The sequence below is a fragment of the Condylura cristata genome, unplaced genomic scaffold (genome assembly GCF_000260355.1).
Source record: "Condylura cristata isolate star-nosed mole 26May11 unplaced genomic scaffold, ConCri1.0 scaffold00030, whole genome shotgun sequence".
In the NCBI taxonomy this organism is placed as follows: Eukaryota; Metazoa; Chordata; class Mammalia; order Eulipotyphla; family Talpidae; genus Condylura; species Condylura cristata.
The window spans coordinates 6,455,959-6,477,066 of NW_004567131.1; the positions used below are offsets into that span (position 1 = coordinate 6,455,959).

At 36.8% G+C, this 21,108-nt stretch overlaps 1 protein-coding gene across 1 annotated transcript in view; it reads left to right on the top strand.

Annotated features, from left to right (window-relative positions):
• The first annotated feature begins 9,665 nt into the window (after nucleotides 1-9,665).
• Nucleotides 9,666-21,108, top strand: part of KIF5B (kinesin family member 5B) — a 44,606-nt gene continuing 33,163 nt past the window's right edge. The window contains exons 1-3 of the mRNA XM_004691180.2: nucleotides 9,666-10,184; nucleotides 17,301-17,388; nucleotides 20,669-20,742. Of these exons, the coding sequence (XP_004691237.1) occupies nucleotides 10,059-10,184; nucleotides 17,301-17,388; nucleotides 20,669-20,742 (288 nt within the window). The 5' untranslated portion in view covers nucleotides 9,666-10,058. The remainder of the gene's footprint in view (nucleotides 10,185-17,300; nucleotides 17,389-20,668; nucleotides 20,743-21,108) is intronic.

Here is a 21,108-nt window from a genome sequence, read left to right on the forward strand (position 1 = left end):
CAATAAAGATTTTCTGAATGAAGCATATGTGAATAAAGATTTCAGTACTGGAAGATATGTGCATTGCAGGATCCCTGTGATCTGTGTTCTTGCCAAGGATTGGCAAGTAAGATCCAGGTAGCTGAGTCTTTTGTCTAGCCTCTTCCCTGTTGTTCCAAGTCAGTAGGTCCAAAGCAACTATCACACTGACTTTGGACTGCACACGGGTAAATGCACATAAGTAAATTCAATGCTGAACCCGATGAGTTTGTTCTAAATTTCATTCAGTGGCTAACAGAACTCCTTTCAAACCTTACAGGAACAGAATCTCTGGCTGTTCCCTTTTCCTATGAACTTGACAAGTAGAATGGGGAATAGGATGTAAAACAGGAGGTCAGGGAGGAAATAATAATGTAGAAATAAATAATTGATCCCAGATAATGTGCACATAAAATATACACCATGGATATGTGCATTATAAGTGTATGTAAAAATGTTTCATATCCCTCTCTAGATAGTGTGTGAGTGCTAAAGAGATAGGAAACAAATTGTATTATGAGCTTATTCAAACCTTACACACATTTCCCCTTATATCCCTGAAAAAGCTGAGGAAGTTCTTTCACAGTGAATGAAATTTGGCAAAAAATACCTTGAACTACTTGCGCATATTGATTTGAAGATTTTGTAGTCAGGACACACATTGTACTCTGATGCTGGTAAGTCATGTGCTTATCCTCAGCACACCAGTGATGAAATGGAAAAGTTGTGTGTGAATTATAGATACTCTACTTAGAGTTTCCATTTATACTTGCTAAATCAATCAAAGTGTGTTTTGTTCTACTTTATCATAAACATTAGTATTTACATTTTAGTATAGTCTACTGTTTTATAAAACTACTAAAACTCACAGGGATAATGCATCTTCAAAGCCATGGGATAATACAAATAAAAGTGCTCAGTATATCTTTGGTTTTCTGCAAGAATACATAAAGTAAAATGAAACTTGGCAAATATTCTACATATTACTTTGTTATACAGACTCTGTATTACATAGGTAACTAACATAAAAGTGTATACTTCCCACAAAAAGACTAGGAGTTCACTTTATCTGTGCTTACTATGCCTAATATATAGCACAGTAACTCATTTTAATGCATAAATCAAAATAATCTTTTGAATAAGGATATGTTGCCAGAAAAGAAATACTTAATAATAAAGATTCCTCTGACTTAAAATCTCTATTTTTATGGCTCATTTGAATGAACCAACACATTTTCCTTCTAGTGGTTTCCTCACTCATCAATAATAAAGGCAGCTCTTTATTCTTACGAGCATTAGAATTACCAACTGCAAATCTGCTGAGTACAAATAATTTTTCAAAGCGTAGAACAATCACATCCATTTTAATGTAGTGAATAAAGGGTTCATGTAGCAAAGAAGCTATTATAATGCTAGTTTTCTACCACTATTATTTCATTGCTACCCATATTTACAGTTCCAGGATCTAGAACAAGTAAAAAAAAACCTTATAAAGCTTGTATTTAATACATCTTGCCATAGTAAATAATAATTGTTTTACATATTTATATAGCTGAAATCCAATGGTGATGTTGCACTTGTCCTGATTAAGGTAGTTTGTTCCTAGGAAGACTTAATTAGTATAACATGTTACAACATGTTATAGGACAAAAGAAGCTTCACCTCTTGGCTTAAAGAATTTCTTACTTTAATCCTAGGTATAACTAAGATGTCTATCATAAAATATCAAACTATCTTCTTGATAATTACCATACTTCAGCGCCTATGAAATAAGAGTGAAAAATTTCATTACCTTTCTAAATACTTTGTCCTGACTTCTAATCTCATGGAGTGAGATTACTGAAGAAAACTGAAAAGGAAGGAGGCAGCAGTGATACATCAAAGTTCAAGATTCCAAAGGTTCTTTGACATTAAGAACCACATTTAGAAGGAGTTTGTTCTGCCTACCAGTTAGGAAATCTGGAAGTACTTGAACTGTAGGAAAGTGTTCACTGGAATTAATTTCGCGTTGTCTGCCTTTCAATTCAGCTATTCAGATGTGGTTTTGTTTTGATTTGATAAAGGATTTCAGATTGCTTATGAAAGGCATGTTATTCTCAATATTTTCATTTCAAGACTTCATAGAAATAGACAATCAAGACTTAGCAAGTGCCCTGAAACATTGGCATAGTGGATGCTGTGTTCTATCACCTGAGCTCCCAAGTCTCCCATTTATCACAGAAGCTGATGGTGATTTACAGCCTTCCTGGGAATTGTTCTCTGTGGAAGGGAGCTCCCTCATCTAAGATTATGCCATTTTCCCAGGGGCAGGCAGCATCCAGTGACTAGCCCTTTGTATCAATTCCTGCTCCACAGTACTTTTTCACATAAAACCAGTTTAGTTCTCTGTTACAACTTCACCAGAGTTTGATTTCTTAAATCTATTTCCTTTGTAAAAGGTATTGTCCAGAGGCCTCCCCAATTAACCCATTGCAAGTAAATTTCTTTCCAGAGACTTTCATCATAAAATCCAACCTAAGACACATGCAGCATTCTTTATGTAGGATTAAAGGTAATAATTTTTATGTCATTATAGATTAAAATTGCTCTATTAATTTTCTTAGAGTGAATGGATAGCTGGAAAAAAATTCCTACTGGCTTTCCTGTAGATCAGTATACTTAATCATAAGAGTACATAAGACTTAACTACATGTATGCTAATCTAAAGCAATGTCTGAAAAAATAAAAAATCATATAATATATACAATACTACATATAAGATGTCAAAAAATGTTGGCAATGTGTAACCATTTTTGGAAGCTTTGTGAATGTAAAGTTTATAAGCTGATGGGTTTTACTACTTTGTGAATGGGGACAACCTAGCAATTTCATTGGAAAAATTCTGTCACTTTGGGTAGACATCACTTTGGACTGATTAGTCTGGAGAATGCTAAAACCTAAGCTTGCAGGGCAGAGCCAAGTAGTAAAATCATATAATACATACAATACTTTTTAAAAATAAACTTAACTAGCTTGCCAAATTACAGAATACATGAGTAAATAGGAGAGACTCTTCAGTTTCTACTTTTTCAATTATGTGCAATTTATTTATAAACAATCAAGTGTTAATTTGGAGTGATTTATTGATTAATGATGAAAACTTGGGAACTGACAATAAAGCCAGAATGGAACCGGTCAAACCATGACCACAGTTTTCATCCAAATTTTCTGACAATTGTTATAAAAGATATTGACTGTCATTCCTGATATCAACGTCAAAAAGTGAGGAAGTTCCCCCAAATATGCATTCTTTGTGTTGTGGCACTGTCCCTCAGTCTAGCCACTGAGTAAGTAAGACCTCCTCATTGGGTTATTACTCACATTGACATGCTCTCAATGAATTGCAATTTCAATCAGTACAAGTTTTATTAGTACATATGAGACCCTGAACACTAAGCTTAACATTGTTAGGAAAAAGCTATGGAATTAAAGCACTCAAGGAAACTTATTATACTCTTAGAGTTATAACACACTTAAACAGCTAGAGGCCAATTAATGGCCAATTAAATATGGTACGTTAAGTTTTCACATTTATATTTGATCCCCCGACACTCCAATAAAAACAAAAACATAAAAGTGCTAAATCCACAAGAATAAAGGAAACTAGAAAACAAGATTTCAGTAAAACATTGGCAATGTGTAACTAATTACATAGTCTGGAGAATGCTAAAGCCTAAGCTTGCAAGGCAAAAAGCCAAATAGTAAGCCAATTATCCACAAAAAATAATAGGAAGACTGAGGAATAGTAGACTTAGGAGGCCACGTTGCAGGCTAAAGCTGATAACAGGGAGATTTGGTAGGATGTTTTTATAGGGAACTATCTCCCCAGACCAAAATGCAAGAAAATTGCCTGCCTAAGTAAAAAGTCTCACTGTCTGGATAGATGAGCCAGAGTGGCTATAGATTCAGAAGTACCAGATAAAGATAGAGAGGGATGAGATGCCTCAATGAAAACACGGAGATTAAACAAAAGTTTATAAACTAAATGCTGAAATCCTCCAATTCCATTTATCTCAAAGAAAGCTGACTCAAGTATGTTCACTTCACCAGAAACTGTAGATTTCCTCTATGGGGAAACTAATCAGTCCAAAGTGATGTCTACCCAAAGTGACAGAATTTTTCAATGAAATTGCTAGGTTGTTCCCATTCACAAGGTAGTAAAACCCATCAGCTTATAAACTTTAAATTCACAAAGCTTCCAAAAATGTTTTAGTTTTTTACTTAAATATGTTAGAACACCAAAGGCAGAGGCCTCCCTGGAGGTGCAACAAGGGGTTAAGCCTCAGCACTGTGAAGCCCAAGTTTGATCCCCAGACTGGGAGGTGACCAACACAGCAGACCTCTGGTCTTGCCTGCTGCTCCCCTCAGCAGTAGATTTCAGTAGATCTGCCTCTTCAGCTCCCTGCTTGTCTCTGGTGAATCCTCTCAGCCCCACACCTCTGGTCTGTACCCCAGTTCTTGAATGCATAAATAAAATAAATGTTTATAAATAAATAAATTTTAAAATAAAAGAACACCAAAGGCCACCACACATTTGAGGAAACCTTTAATACAAGTGACGGAGACAAAAAATGAACCAGAGAAAATTTAAAAAACAAAAGCAAAGTAAAAAACAAAACAAAATACTTTCTCAGAATAAGAAAAGATAATGCTTTATCAAAGAACAAATTTTACTAAAAATATCCATCTAAAGAAAATTAAAAAATACATATTATCTATATATATCCCAATCTGCATATTAAAGACATCAGCAAATCAAAGAAATTTTATCATACATATGTGTTTGTTAAATATATATTAAAATATTTTTTATTAAAAATATTTTTAATATTTTCTGTTAAAAGAAATATTAAAGGTCCAAAATGAAATGATATATGCTAGGCCCCCACCCAGATTTAATACCTAATCTCATTGCCTTTTCAACCTCTCCCAAAAGTATGAGCCTAAAGCAATCAATCTGGAGTTTCTAGATCAGCATCAGTAAGGTAATCTGCATGATAAGAACCCCTCTTTCTGACCCTCAAGAAAGATTATTTTACCTGAAATAATCTTTTCTTTTGCTACTAACCTTATTCCACCCTCTTTCTACCTATGACTATTCTCCATTTTGTGTAAGCCTTTTTTCATCATCTAGATGGGATGCTGCTCAATTCATGAACCACTTAATAAATCCAACTAGATCTTTAAATCTGTAATTTTTGGTTTTAGAATTACATAACAACCCACAGATGAGTTAAAGCTAAACTCGAGAGAATCTTCCAAAAACAAGATCAGAAAACCAAGGAAATGGAAAGAAAAACATGAAGTCTAGAAGAAAAGCACGCATTACATAGAAATGACCAAGACTCAGAAGGAATCAGATTTCTTAAGAACAACAACAGTAACTACAAGACAGTAACCAAAAGCCTTTAAATATTAAGAGTAATTTTATATTTCTGGTGGCAATATGGGATATGGTAATAGTAAACAACTGAAGCAACTGTGCAGTTGGAATGAAGCAATTATTAACTCCAGAAAGAAAAAAAAAAAACTGTACAAGACAATGTACAAGCTAGGCATTATTTGAATAAACTGTGATGATACTTACCTAGACTGTAACACTGAACACTAATTTAACTAAAAATAGGGATAGGTATACTGGAAACTCAAGGAAAAGAAAATGTGTGTTTAGTTGAGGGACAGTAAAAAATAGTTGTAACTTTATTTAATAAAAGTTAAGAATTACTGAATCAAGTAGAAGCAGTACAAGAATGCCACTTGGGATATGGAGGTAAAGACCAGAAAAAATAGCTAAAAGAATTAGAAGTAATTGTCCTGAAGAATAGAAACGAAATTTGGAGAGGAAGGAGCAAGAGCTTCTGTTTTTGTTTCAATTCTGCTTTTAGACTGTGAACTGATGTTATTCTTATACATATATTCTTATATTTTTTTAAACAAAATATCCTAAAAATATATGGCATTAAACAGAGTGTGGGGTTTTCTGTATGAACTGTGAAATAATGTTATTCTGGAAAAACATTTGTGAAATTGGGATTTGAAGAAAGATTAACAGAATTTGAATGTGCAGAAAGCAGAGATATTCAGGGTAGAAGTAGCATGACTTGAAAATTAGAAAATTAAAAGGGAAGATCGGGAAAAGGCCAGTGGTGAGTCAAGCAAGTTGTGGAGCAGTGGGAAAATCCTATTTAGATATAAGGAAGTCCAGCCTTTGAAGGTCTGGATCTAAGTAAAGGAATCTGAACTTGAGAACATAAAAGGGAATTGTTGCAATGATGGAGTGAAAGCAAGGTTAGGAAATTTAACCTGAAAAATGTATGCAAAATAGAGGATATAGGAGCAAATTGGTAATAGTCTTTTTCACTATTATATCCCTAGGACTTACCCCAGTGCAAGCTCACAGCTGGCACGCTACTCATATTTACTGATCAAATGGGAAAGAGGCTATGAATTATTGCAGCCATCGAGGCACAAAGAAGTAAGGCCTTAAATTAGGAAGGGGTAGTAGAAATGCCAGGAACAGGTGTCTTGTACATACTTGAAAAAGACAGATACTATAATTTCCTATTCAAAATACCCATTTAAAAATCATTACACATTAAATTTTCTTATAGTATTTACTAACAGTGGGTATGATCTTAGACCCTCTCCAAGTATTTACAAGTAATCTAAAATACAATCCAATCTAAGTATATCTATTATACACAAGTAACACTTTATAACTTTATTTCCTGGAAATTTAAATCTCAACCTGGGGGGTGATTATTCCAGGCATCTATTGTATGTAAAAAATTACTCAAAACTGAGTAACTTAATGAATGTAATAACCATTTTATTACAGTCTCATGATTTTAAGGGTCAGACATTTGGGTAGATTTCAGCAGGATGATTCTTCTGCTCCAAAGGTGTCAATTGACATTACTTACTGGTATTCAGCTGGTAGATGTACTGGGTAGGACAGTTCAAAGTGGCTTCCCTTACAAATCTGGTGCCTGGGTTGGGTTAGTTAGAATAGGGTCAGCTGGGACTATTGAAAAGCAGCCAACATGTAGATATTCTTGCAGCACAATATTCTCAAAGTAGTCGGTCTGCTTATACCATGGTTCAGAGCCCTCAGAAAGAGTGCTCCAAGAGATCAAAGGAAGCAACAAGGCTTCTTCTCACCTAATCTCAGGTAGCATGCAGTGTCACACTTCTGCCACCTTATACTGGTTACAAATGAATTCACCCGGACAGCCAGATTTAAGAAGAAAGGCTACACAATAGTCTGAATCACGCCGGTATGGTTCACTGGAGTACTATCTTTGAACACTAACTTCCACAGTGAAAATTTGTTCTAAATTTGTTTTGGTGAAAGTACCACTCACATTCTCATAAGAAAATGTTACTTCCAAGTATGTTTAGGGTTTCACTGCTGCTAATGTTGTATAAGGTCTTTTATATTTGAAAGAGAAGCTAGGATGAACCATTTTGTTTGTCTTACCAATCTTTTCTTTCTCTGTGAATGTATTTCTTAAACACTATTGCCTGATATTCCTCACCAATCTGAAAGGAAAATTTTTAGAAATATTTTTTCACATAGCATTTTCCTTCTTGTTCCTGTGCAGAGTCAGGCTCTTTGTGAACCCTTACCTAGAGAAATGTGTGTCACATCTAAAAGCAGAAGAGACTTGCAGATACTTCCCTTTCTGGATTTTGTTTTCAGAAAGTCTGAGTTTCCAGAATTTACTGTGCAGGAGGAAGTGGCAAGAGTTGAAAGGCAACAAGAGTGATTTGAGCATTGGTTTCCTGCAGTTTCATCCCTGGGCCCTTCAGTCCATCTCCTTTCCTTCCCCACAACCATGACATCTCCTGAATAAACTATTTGGAAAATAAATTCTACTCCATGAAGTGGAATTTGAAAGTCGCTGCTTCTAGATCAGTCGTTCTTCAGATTTTCTGAGTTGAGAAACAAATGGGAATGATAGAGTGGAAGTTGAAAAACTTCGGATACTATTATGTTTCTCTTCTCCACATATAGGAATGAAGAACATTGTGTAGTCACTGATGATTGGAGCTGTTGCACCTGGGAGTATAGGAGAATGCTGATACTAGACATCAAAGGTGGGAAGTTGGGTAATGAATTAAGTATTGGTGGGAGTAAAAGATAATTAATTTCAACTTTGGAACATTAAATTTGAGCAACCTTTGAAGTTAAGGTAGAGCACCTTAAACACTGTAAATTGTAAAACCACTGACAAGATGGGAATGTCCCACGTGAAAAGATCAAGGTTGTACATAAGAATTTCAAGCAATTGTTGAAGAAGTGAGCCCAGAGAAAAGACCAGAAGGCTGAGGACAGAAACTTCAAGACATCCTGAAGCACAGTTTGAAAACTGGTAGCCCACCTGCCAAAATTTCCTTTTTTGAATGACTACTGCTTTGTGAATCACTGAAAACCGTTTTCTCTGAAATCACAGACTATCAGAAACTACTGTTTGAAATTATATGAAAACGAGTAAGACATCCCACTCTCACCGGGAGGAAAGCGAAGCAGACTTGGCTGGTGCGAGGGGTTTTGAAAGAAGACATTCCACCTCCATCTTAACAGGGTTTCTAATGAAACAGCACCTTTGTCCAGTTGTTAGATCTGATGTCGCAGCTGTTTCAGTTGAATTTTACCTAAAGTTCACATTTCTACCAAAGTCATGCAACACCTCTTTTGATCTGTGAGATCCAAGGTTTCACTGGTGTGAACTCTTCCTTATTGCAAATAAACTTGAATATTAGAATATAGCTTCATTTCCAAAAGTAATAGCACTGGAGCTATTCAATCCCATCTTTCACTTTACATCTAAATATTGGGAGCCCGAGGAGTTCTCTCACAGTACCTCAGTCTCTTCCACTTACAGAGCCTTTATGTTATTCATTTTCTAAAAATAGGTGATGAAGTCAACGGTGGAGTAATTTAGGCTCATAATCCACAAATTTACCCATGCCTTTCAAGACATCTTTACACTTCTGATCAATCATTCTTCCAGTATGAGATTTGGTTTCATATCTTTAATTAGTGGGAAGTGGGACTTCCGAAATCACTGTGAGCCTTCTACCTCCTCCACCTTAGTGCTCCACATTTATTCAGTAAACTTCTTCCTTCCTCAGAACACACCCTCGGGAAAGAGCAACTACTTACACCGGAGCCACGCCTCACCCTTTATTCAAATCTTCCTTTTTCGGGCAAAGAGCTCCTAAGTGATGGGCAATGTATTAATTTTATCTCCAGGCGGTATAGAGAACAAACACTTACAGAAATACAGCATTTCAAACAAACTACAGCGTAAAGTAGTTATAACCAAGGCAGACCGCCTGCCTTAGCTCTGCGCGCTTTCTGCGGCTGGACGACGGCTGGAGTCGGCTGCCGGCGTCCAAAAGTACTTCGGTCGCCGGGCGCCCAGCAAAACTTGAACCTGCGACCCCCGGGCGGAGTGTCGCCGGCACCGCAGACTCCGGCGCGGATTGGTCGCGAAGGCGCCGGGCCTTCCGCGCCTGCGCGCGCTCCTCCCGAGCCGCCCATCCCGCCGCCCAGTTGCCCGACTGCGGCCTCGGGAGCGCTCGGGTGGCCACCGGCAAGTCGCGGAGCCCTCAGCCCGGCGCACCGACGGTGGGCCCTGCCCCCTCTCTCCCAGCAGCAAGGAGGGAGCCGCCTTCCCGGTGTCCAGCAACCCTTCTGCCCCTGCAGCTTGCCCGGGCCAGTGAGGAAAAAGCTTGAGGAGCCGCGGACGCTCCACCGGTGCCGGTGCCGCCATGGCTGCCATGATGGATCGGAAGTGAGCCTCAGGGCGAGGGCTGCCGGCGCCGGTGCTTGGAGTCTGGGTGCTCCCGCCGCGTTCGCCGGGGGACGCTCAACGCGGCGAACCGCTCACCCCCTGGTCCTGCGCGACTCCAGACCCTCGCCTCGCACCCGCTTCCGCTAAGACTAAGCGGCGGGGAGTGGCTCCCGGCCTCCGACCCCGGCAGCGAGGAAGATGGCGGACCCTGCTGAGTGCAACATCAAAGTGATGTGTCGCTTCAGACCTCTCAATGAGTCTGAGGTGAACCGCGGCGACAAGTACGTCGCCAAGTTTCAGGGAGAAGACACGGTCATGATCGCGGTGAGTGACTCCCACCCCATGCGCCCCCCCGACCAGCTCCTTCGGGCCTGGCTGGGCCAGGAGTTAAGGGAAGTGGCGGGATGCAGAATTCAGGGGGAGCAGTGTTGTCCTCGGCTCTCGGGGAGGTTGGCCTGTTCGGTAGCCCGGTGGAGGGAGACTGCGCAGCTCCACGGGTGTACCCGGGTCCCCCACCCCCTCCCTGGTATTCACTGCTGGGAGACGGGAGGCGCCTGGTCTCCGTCTGGGACACTCCCCCACCTGGAGCGCTGGAGGAACTGTCCGGGGAGCAAGTTTGGTGCTTGTTTGCTTGTGTTTATGTGTTTGTGCGGTTACTGTTTGATGCTGTTCGATATTTACCCCCCCCATTCACCATTCATTAAATATCTAAGTTAAAGTTCGTCTAAGAAAATTGAGTATGCTGTCTGCCTTAACGGTACTTTGACTGTTAAAGATACGTAATTTAAGAAATATTACTACATATTGAGCCCTCTTGTTTGCCATGCGATAGGAAAAACTACTAAACAACTATAATTTAACCTGTAACTCCCACCTTTTTTGAGTGGTAACTTTTTATGGTCAACAATTACAAATAGCAGTCTTGAACTATAAAAAATGATTTCTCTTGAAATTAGAGTGATCAGTTTTGTATAATCTAGCAGATCTAGCCAATTCAGGCGAATCTGTAAGTGTTTAGAAAGATCCATAGCCTCACTCTGAATGGATTTTAGAGAGTTCCAATCTAGGACCTTTTGTGCATATGTCAAAGTATTTCCCCAAAACTTGTAAAGATAAAATTTGATGTGTAAACTAGATTCTTTGTTGGTGTTAGTTACTACTTACAGTTGAGATCTACCTTGAAGGAAATTGTTTTGCTGATCCCAAGAATTGTGAGGTATTTTCCCTTTGTAGTATAAAATTACATAACTAGTTGGTTGATCACCGTCAGGGAAACCGATATGTAAAGTTAATTTTTTGTTTTTGAGATCTGATCTCTGATACTGAAAGGCCTCAGTAAATAGCTTTTCCAAGCCAAAGAGATTAAAATGGATAAGATATGTATAAAAAACTGTGAATTGTGTCTAAAAAAGAACTTCATCGGGCCCTCCCTGGTGGCGCAGTGGGTTAAGCACAGCAATAAGAAGCTAAAGCCACTTCAGTATGAGTTCGATCCCCGCCTACCCCGGAGGTGACCACATGGCATGGCAGACCTCTCCTGACCCGCCCGCTGCTCCCAGCTCTGTCTCTGGTGAATCCTCTCACCCTCCATATCTCTGGCCTGTACCCCAGTTCTGTATGAATAAATAAAAAAATCTAAAAAAAAAAAAGAACTTCATCTTTCTGGGTAATGCCATGTGGCATAGAACTTTTTTCTGCATTGCTGGCATAGTAAAAAACTTTAAGGTTAACTTTCTCCAATGACTTTCCATGTATAGTATATTTGGGTAGTTTAGTTTGAAAGTTGGACAAAGAGGTCAGAGCAGATGGGACACTGATGATGAAAAGCATTGGCTTGTAAGACAGTATTAACTTGTTCAGGACCCTTCCAGGTGGCACCGTGGGTTTAAAGCACAGCACTGAGAAACTAAAGTCACTTCAAGCATGAGTTCCATCCCGGGCCCCAGAGGTGATCCACTTGGCACCGCAGGGCGAGGCAGACCTCTCTTGACCTGCCCGCTTCTCCCCTCAACAGTGTACTTCATCCATCTGCCTGTTCTGCTCCCCACCCTGGTGAATCCAATCACCACCCCTGCACCTCTGGCCTGCACCCCAGTTCTGGATGCATAAATAAAACAAATCTTAAAAAAAAAAAAAACTCGTTCAGAGTTTTTATGCGGACTGTCCCATCATTTAACTCTAGACAACGATTGTCATAGCTCCACATTTCTTAGTAGGCTTTTGGCAAATAAGTCATTTAGGTTACTGACACTGCCTACTACTATTGTGTGAACACTGTCTGGCTGATTCTTTGTTGTAGACTTCACAAGATAAACTCTTTAAACTCCTGCTGCAAATGACATGGAGAGGTAAAGAAGTTAAACAGAAGTACTCATCCTCTTCCTTTACAATGAAATATTTTACATGAAACAGGAGGAAATTTGCAAGTGTTGGATTGTTAGTTGGCGAACATGAGGCTACTAGTTTCTCATAGTTTTTGTAATTACTCAGCTTCAACACTGGTTAACACGGCAGTACTTTTCTTTCAGACTTGGGTGAAGAATGTATTAACTTTTCCAGATATTTTGTATGTGTTTGCACAAGTCTTTTAAATATCACTTACTAAGATTCATCTGTTGTGGTGGTAGAACTTCAGGTTAACAAAATATATTAAGGTTAGCTTAGAAGGCAGCCTTCTCATGCGGCCCCAAAATGACATCAGATATGAAGAACTAAAATTGAAATAATTGCCACAGGAAGCACAAATTTATTCTAGGTTGTTTCTTTTGTGTAAAGTTACTTTAAAGAACTTAAAGGGTTATATAATTTCCTTGTGTAAGTTTCCTTAGTGATGTACATTAAATAAGTTAAATGGCAGTATTAAGCATAATGAGTAGGTGATTGACTTGTGAATCAGTGATGAACATTTAATTGACCTTTAGGTAAACTGGTAAACATTTTAGTTTTCAGAATATAAGCAAAAATGTATTAAAGTAGTGATGCAGCCTAAGAAATGGAAATTGATATGTCGAGTTCATTATTTTAAAATTTTATTTTCTCATAGAGTATATATTAATTTTTCTGAGGTTTCATTTTTCTTCAATTTTTTAAATGAACTACATTGTGAAAGGTTTGGAATTTTGTAAGGGCTTCTGGGAGGAGTGAAAACTAAAAAGTCTCTAGGTAAAATTACCTTTTTGTTCATTTTATTGGATACTAATTCCTTATTTAAAATTATATAAAGCACACTTTTAAAATGTCTTATAGTCTTCTAGTCACGTAAAATTGTAATGAATACGTGTTGTAGTTTATGATGTTATGAAGCAAATATTAGTTGTACTTAGGTGGAAAGTAATTTTAAGCATTTTAATTTTCTTCTAAATTTAGCTTTTAATCCTTTGTCTACACTTTTTCCTTATCACCCATGTAGTCAGTGATATTAATATAATGTGACCCCATGGCAGGCAAGTGTTAACAGTATTTCTCTATGTTTTGCAGCCTTTTTTTTTTTTAAGATTTATTTATGCATACAGAACTGGGTAGAGGCCAGAGGAACAGGCGTGGTGAGAGGCTTCACCAGAGACAGAGTAGGGAGCAGAACTGTCAGAATGACGAAGTACACTGCTGGGGGGGAGCGTGTCAGGAGAGGTCTGCCATGTCATGTGGGTCACCTCTGGGGCACAGATTGAACTCATGCTGAGGTGGCTTTAGCTTTGGTGCTGTGCTTTACCCTGATGTGCCACCAGGGAGGGCCCTGTTTTGCAGCCTTTTATACAGTTTTGATGTTTGGGTTTATTTTTAGTAATTTAGTGCTTGGTGATATTCTATGAATGTCACATTGAATAAAAAAATGAATGTTTTATGAAAATATTTAAATTATACAAATAGAATCTACTTGCTTTAAATAAAAGAACTTGTTATCCATGAGAAAGGGAGGACAAGAAAACACTTTGTGTTGTCAAATGAGCCTGCAGGACACATCAGAAACAAAATCAATTGACAAAATTAATTTTGTAGCTATTTCTGTATCATAAAAGTAAAATAGGTACTTTCCAATTGTTAGGTCTTTACTAAGCATTCTTTTTTTCTAGTCATTATTCCTCGTGTGGTATACTGCAGAGATTGCCAGAACCAAAAGCAGGCTGTTGTACTTATTTCATTGAAATTTGAGAATAAACCTACTTAGATAATTTTGCTAAGTTCCTCTTCCCCATAGCAAAACATAGATCTTTTCAAATGAATGATGATTTGATTCCGTTAAGATTGAAATTTTTAAAAAGAAGCCACCATTATATACCTTTTTAATTTGGAGTTAGACCACTGTTGATGTTGAACTGAAGAAAACTTAATGTGATATAAAGATCAACATTTAGAATCCCAAAGACAGGCATATTCCTGTCTGTCCCTCATAACCAGATTTGGATGTTAGACCCTACACTTTCAAACAGGAATCACCTCTATTAAATCTGAGGTATGATTGCAGTTCAGATAAACTTGTTCGTATTTGGTTTTACCCCTCAAACCTGAATCATATGTGAATGTATCTTGTGACTTTGAGTTTGTAATATAGATCTGAATTTCTACACAAATAAAGGCCACACCATTTCAAGACCATTAGAAATAGTTTTAATGTTCTATAATATTAGTTGTTCATCCCAGAAAGCCGTGGTCATGTAGTAACTTACGACTATGAGATCTCTGATCAGATCATTTGCCTTAATAAAAATTATAATTTAGTAGCAGTACTAACATGAGACAATTTGTCGAGATAATGTTACACACAAGTTAATTTTTTATTTAACAATTAACATAAATTCTAAAATAGTTGCTCATTTTAACATTATAATTATGTTGTTTGTTACTTGAAAAGTTGGAATGGTAGTTTGCCTATTTGCAGTGAAGTAATGTTAGAATAAACAGCTGCATGAAGTGCTTCTGAGCACTGTTAACCTTTATTTTTGATGTCTCAGTGGTTTCAGGTATTTTTTATTGATGTAAAAGTAGGGTGTGAATTACAACTTGGAAGCGTTTGTTCTATTTTTTGTTTAATAAGGTTTTTAGTATTTATGTTTTGAAGGGATGCACTTCATAATTTGTAGTTACTCAATAAGGTTATAGTGGTTTCTTGTTTCTTGTAAGCAAAGGTAGAAATTGTTTAGCTTTTGTACTGTTTAACACATCTGTTAATATTTTGACTAGTTGTGACCTCTCTTTGTCTCTGCCAAATTGTGAGTCTTTTAAGGCTAGTTGTGTTTATTTCAATTTAGTTGACATGACTTGATCACTTACATTAGATTCTAGTATTCAGCTTTTTAACTGGATATTTAGGGCTCTACTCAATTTTATTATATTATTGCTTGAACCATAGAATCTGTACTGATTAAATATTACTAAATTGTGTTACTCATCGCTATCTGATATTTTTTATGACCAAAATCAATGTTTGTTGTGCAAATGTGAGAAAATTAATCTTTCATAGAAAATGTATTAGCATGATTAACTGTTGGGCGGTAGTTGTTATTTTTGGGGGGGGGCGGGGGATGCTTGTATTTATTTTCCAAATTGCTTGATCATGAATATATTATATACCATCAGTCTTTATTTAAGCATATTTGTAGAATTGAGTAGTGGTGCATTTTAACAAAAGGCACTTCCATGTATATCCAAAGTATAATGAGTTACATATTTTAATTTTAATTGACACCAAAGTGAGATCGTTATAGTATATTGTTTAGGAATGCTTTCAGCTGAAAGGGAAAACAACTAATAGTGTTTTAAATAAATGTGAGGTTTATTTTTCTTGTGCTACAAAAAGTTTTGGAGATAGGCTTTTTTTTTTTTTTTAGATTTATCTTATTTATTTATGAATACAAAAGCTGGGGTGTCGGCCAGAAGTGTGGGGATGAGAGAATTCACCAGAATGGGGAGCAGAACAGGCAGGTCAACTGAAATACACTGATTTAGGGGAGCAGCAGGAGAAACAGGAGCGATCTGCTGTGCCATGTGGGTTAGCTCCCTGGCTGGGGGTCGAGCTAGTGCTGCAGTGGCTGCTGATAGCTTAGTAGTGCTGAAACTCAACCCCTTGCACCACCAGGGAGGCCCCTGGAGATAGGCCTTTACTCCTACTATTTCAAGGCCCCACCCTCTGTTACCCTCTGTCATCCTATTAAATTTCATCATTATGTTTGTCATGTTTGCAAAATGGATGCTGTAGTCTCGGATATTCATTCAGAAAGGAGAAAGGGCAACTTTAGCTTAGGTGGTCCCTTTTATCAGGAAAACAAATTCCTTTTGAAGACTTCTCAGTAGACTACCACTTAGTATCCAGAACTGGGTCATATAGCCATTAGTTGGAAAGATCTAATTTTCCAGCCTATGTTTGAGGGAGGTGGCTAGGTAAGGAGAACTGGGATATGACTTTGGGTAGCCCTTTTGAAGTGTTTTCTTATTGTTTTTATCTCAAGTTTTGGGAAGGGAGATTGTGGGGTATAGTTCCTGAAAAGACCTTTTTTAACTAACACTTAAGTAGTGTTCTATAAAATTAAGAATTTTTTTTTCTGGGGTCCTGTCCAGCTTAAAAATTTTTTTTTTTCTTAGAAAAATCTTTTTTTAGACCCATGGCCAAATTTTCTGTTGTCATTTTTATTCAACCCATTTCAATCTGACCTTTGTCACTGGACAGTACTTTTCAGTTTTGTATTGACCTCTGTTTGACATGATTATTCCTTCCATGAAAAATTTTTCCTTTGATTTTTTACATAAACATGATACTTTCATTTTTTTTTCCCTTCTGTGTCCCTGCTTCTTAGATCAGCAGTTCTCTAAATGTATCCCCAAGATAGAGTCCCCAGAAGGTCAAAGCTATTTTCAAAATGGCACTAAAATTTTTCCTTTTTCACTTTATAGATATTTACATTTAACCTTTGCTCCTTACACTTTAAACAGCTTTATTTGGTTTCTTGAAGCTATGGAGCTGCTTATCTGTCTGAGAATCTTTCAGTATCCTATTCTTAATGCTTAGACTACTTCTCCATAGTTCACACTCCCTATGACTAATACTGAAGAGAACAACAAGGAGCTATGTACTACTTACTCTTCAGTTCTTAAACACTACTGTTAGAGTGTTTCCCTGACATCTTTATGCCTTCCCCCAGATTCAAGTTCTCCTGTTAATGAAAATTTACTCAGCAGTATTTGAATGTCTACCATAGTAGTACTTTGCTAAGCCCTGAAATACAACAAAGCCTAACACAGACATTCTTTGTTTTTTTGGAGTTTATTGTAATGGGTTTCTACTTGGTGGTCCCTTAGTTCCGTTCCACAAAAATTCTGTGACATGAATTAATGCACAGAATGGGTCCTATTTTGAAGGTTAAATAATTGATGACATCTTCAAAGGAGTTTGGAAAGGTTGATTCACCTTTAATTTGTGTAGTTGAAACCTTTGTTTCTGTTTTTCAGTCCAAGCCTTATGCATTTGATCGGGTGTTCCAGTCAAATACATCTCAAGAGCAGGTATATAATGACTGTGCAAAGAAGATTGTTAAAGGTAAATATATCTGACCTGCTAACTCATCCCAGCAATAAGTAAAATTTTGTTTCACATCTTTTCTATTTATTTCCTGTTTCTCTTTTTCATGTTAATGCTCTTTTGTTTTCAGTTTATTGCAGAAGGAAGTTGTTTAAGTAATAAATGGTCAGTTATAATTAGGAAACATACCTTTATCATATTCCTTGATCTGACATCCAGAACTTAGTGAACGGTGTTACAAGAATTAGTGTTAACACACTTGTTCGTAGAAGATGGCATTTCTAGTAGGTGTTCCCAGAAGAGTTTCTGAATGGCTGAACCATTGAGGAATTAGCAGAGGTTGTCATGGGTGAGAAAAGTGTGTATTCTAGTTAATATTATTAATTTATAGTGGGATGGGTTTTCAGTTTTACATTTTCTAAAACCATAGAATACATTAAGCGATTATCTCAATTTACTTTCAGTTGCTTTAGAAATCCTTTTATCAAAGGGTGTGATGGCGGGGAAATATAGAAGTTCTCTTTAATTCTGTTTTGTCTTTGCTGTAGGGAGCAAAGTCACCGCAGAGAGTAAGAATGGCAGAGGAGGTTCTAGGAAAAGGTATGAAGTCTTCTAACAGTAGTGTAGAGGTCACTGGATTAAAGAAATGTGGTGGTATTGCCAGCAGATTTAGGACCTTCTTGAGACTCGCCCCTAAAAATATTAAATTTACCCAATTTGGGGTTTTGCCAGAGACTACAAAAGAGGAAAAGGATAATCGAATTCAGGTAGTCATGAGTGGTGATAATGGTGAGCCATAGAATCTTAAGGTGGGAAATTGGTGGGGGATTGAGGAAAGATGAGAAAAGATGGTAAGATTAGTAAAATGTAGTCTCAATGGAGTCAGCAGTTTGTTGGGATCAGGACACTAGGAGGTCTAATGGATACTTGAAATTAAGATCATGGAACTAGTGCTGTTTAGTATTGAAAAGGTCTAAATCTGTGATAACTATGGGCTTAGCATCTAAAAGAGTAAAAGTCAAGATCATGTAGAAAATTGCATTAAGGATCTGAGATGCCAGGAATTTTAATGAGGTGATCTACTTGAATGGATATTGAAGCCATAAGAAGAACAACAGGTATTGGTAAGAGAAATTGGATTGGATGCTGAAATCTTGATAAAGTGAAAGAGAATGAATTTGTGGTTGTTAATGATTGCAGCAAAGAGGGACAGGCCTTGCTTGCCATCTTTCATTGTAAGCATCAAATAGTTTTCCAAATGATTGTTCATCATGAAATACTATTATATTACACTTTTTGATTATGATACACTTTTGATATCAGTGCAGCTTACGATTGCATTAGTTTTTTAAATGATAAAAAGTCATTAATGAATTAATGAACAATTCAAATGTATAGATCTGTTGCAGTCAATATTAAACTCTTAGTCCACACATGAGTATCAGTTTAATCTTGAGTGCAAGCCTTTAAATTGCGAATTCCATTTTGTTCATTTTAACTCCTGATCATATTTTGAATTTTATTTTTATAGTTACCCTTACATAAGAGATCTTGGCTATCAGTATATTTGGGGAGTGTTTGGTGTCAAAGACATTGAAGGTTTTGTTTGTTTTTAATGACATTAAAGTTTGAAAAGTACTGCTCTTAAGTCATTGGTAAAAGGCTTACTGGGCTGTGGTTCTTAGTCTTTTCTTCTGAAAACTAAGCAAGATTGTTGGTAGTTAATTAAATCACAGTGGGTATTCAGCCAACTATAGATACTTTCACAGTTGTTCTTAGCCACTGTGTGTACAAAAATATAGTGGAAAACTTAAAATTTTTTTACAAAATCATAGTATATACTGATATTTCCCCAAAGTATCAGTAAATGACCCTTAGTTTTCTCAACTGTAAAATGGTAATGGTATCTTGCATAAAGATTTGTGAGGATTGAATTAATTAATACATTACAGCCTGGAATACTGTCAATCTTAGGTGTTAATAAGTTTATGTGATCACTTCTAATTCTCACAACCATCAGATGTTTTTGCTGACAAGGAAGCTGAAGTGCAGAGAAACTAGAAGGTGATATGCTTGCCTACTGGTTCTCTTATATACAAAATGTGAAAAAAGTAGTTATTTCTCCATAATTGGCTGCCTCTCTCTTTTGCTCACAAGAATGACAAAAGTATACTTAAAAAGAGGAGGGAGGCTTTAGAAAGATGCTGTTGTATTAGTAATCATCAGAATCATTCAACAAACATTAGAATACTAAATATCAAGCACTAGGCTAGAAATAAAACACAGTTCTGGCCTCAAGGAATTTACAGGCTGGTGAATAAGACAGGCAGTTGTAATTTACAGTGATAAATATAATTAAATGCAGATACTGTAAAAGTATATGCTTGTACCAGATTTATTTGTGGATGGATTTTAGAGTTAAGTTGGAGGAAGAAGTAAAGTCTCAGCTGGTCTGAAGGATGCATGATGAGTAGGAAGGAGAGGTGTATCTCTAGGCAGAGAGATGATTCAATGCATGCTCATGTGATAAGAGTATTTTATGCTGGGAAACTAGATACATTGTGGTGTGATTTTGAAGTTATATAAAATTATTATGAGATTTCATGTTCTTAGATTTGGCCATTTTTACCAATAAAAAAGAAACAGTGATGTGAGGTGAAGGATGGTTAGAGATGTTACAACAAAGCAAAGAAGACCAAGGTCAAAAAGGGCTTGTTTTACCTGATGACAGAATTTTCAAATAGAGGGGCGATATTTGTATATTTTGAAGAATTAAGATTTGTACATATCATCATATGTAAATTTTGCTTTGTAGGAACAAAAGTGGACTATATGGAATTCTAGTTAATGTTACTTGCATAGAGATGTATTTAGGTTGTACTAAATTCTGCAAGTCACTTAATTGGCAGAACATTCTTTTTTCTTAGGTCACATAAAACTTTGGAATACAGATGTAATGACATTTGAGGTGTACACTGATGTAAGATAGTTATAAGGAACAGAATTTAAAATGTTTCTTACTGATTATGAAAGTTATATTGGTTGGAGAGAATAATTTTTAGATGAATTATCACTAAGAAAATTGATATTAAATATATTTAATGTTCTTATAAATCCTTCATGTGAAAATTTGAGTCCTCACTACTTTTAACACAAATAATTATGCAGTTGAGTATGTGTACATAAGCAACAGGATTAATGTGTGTGTGAATTTTTTTAGAATGTTTTCTTAAGTGATTTTATTTGAATCTTGCTTAGGAAAAAAAAACCCTTGAAGTATAAATATATTTTCTTATAGATGTACTTGAGGGATACAATGGGACAATATTTGCATATGGGCAAACATCCTCTGGGAAGACGCACACAATGGAGGTAACATTTTATAATCTGTATTTGGACATAGTTTGCAGTAACAGACAATATACCCATTCATTCTTTCTGAAATTGTTTCATTGTGTGTTTGATTAGTGAAATTACATACTTGAAATCATAGCTAGCTGTTTCATCAGTAGCAACCACAGGGTTAAAAATATTTTACAATTAAACAGGAATTTTTTACCTTATGGTGGAAATGTTGAATGTTCATGTGTTCAGAGCAATTAATCTTCCTTCTCTAGTTGGAAAGAATATCCACCACTCTTTGATTAGGATTGTCTCCACAATTATAGTGCTATTAATGATAGACCGGCTTAATCTTTGTTTTACACAACAAAAGTTTTCTGTGATCTGCTTTTATTG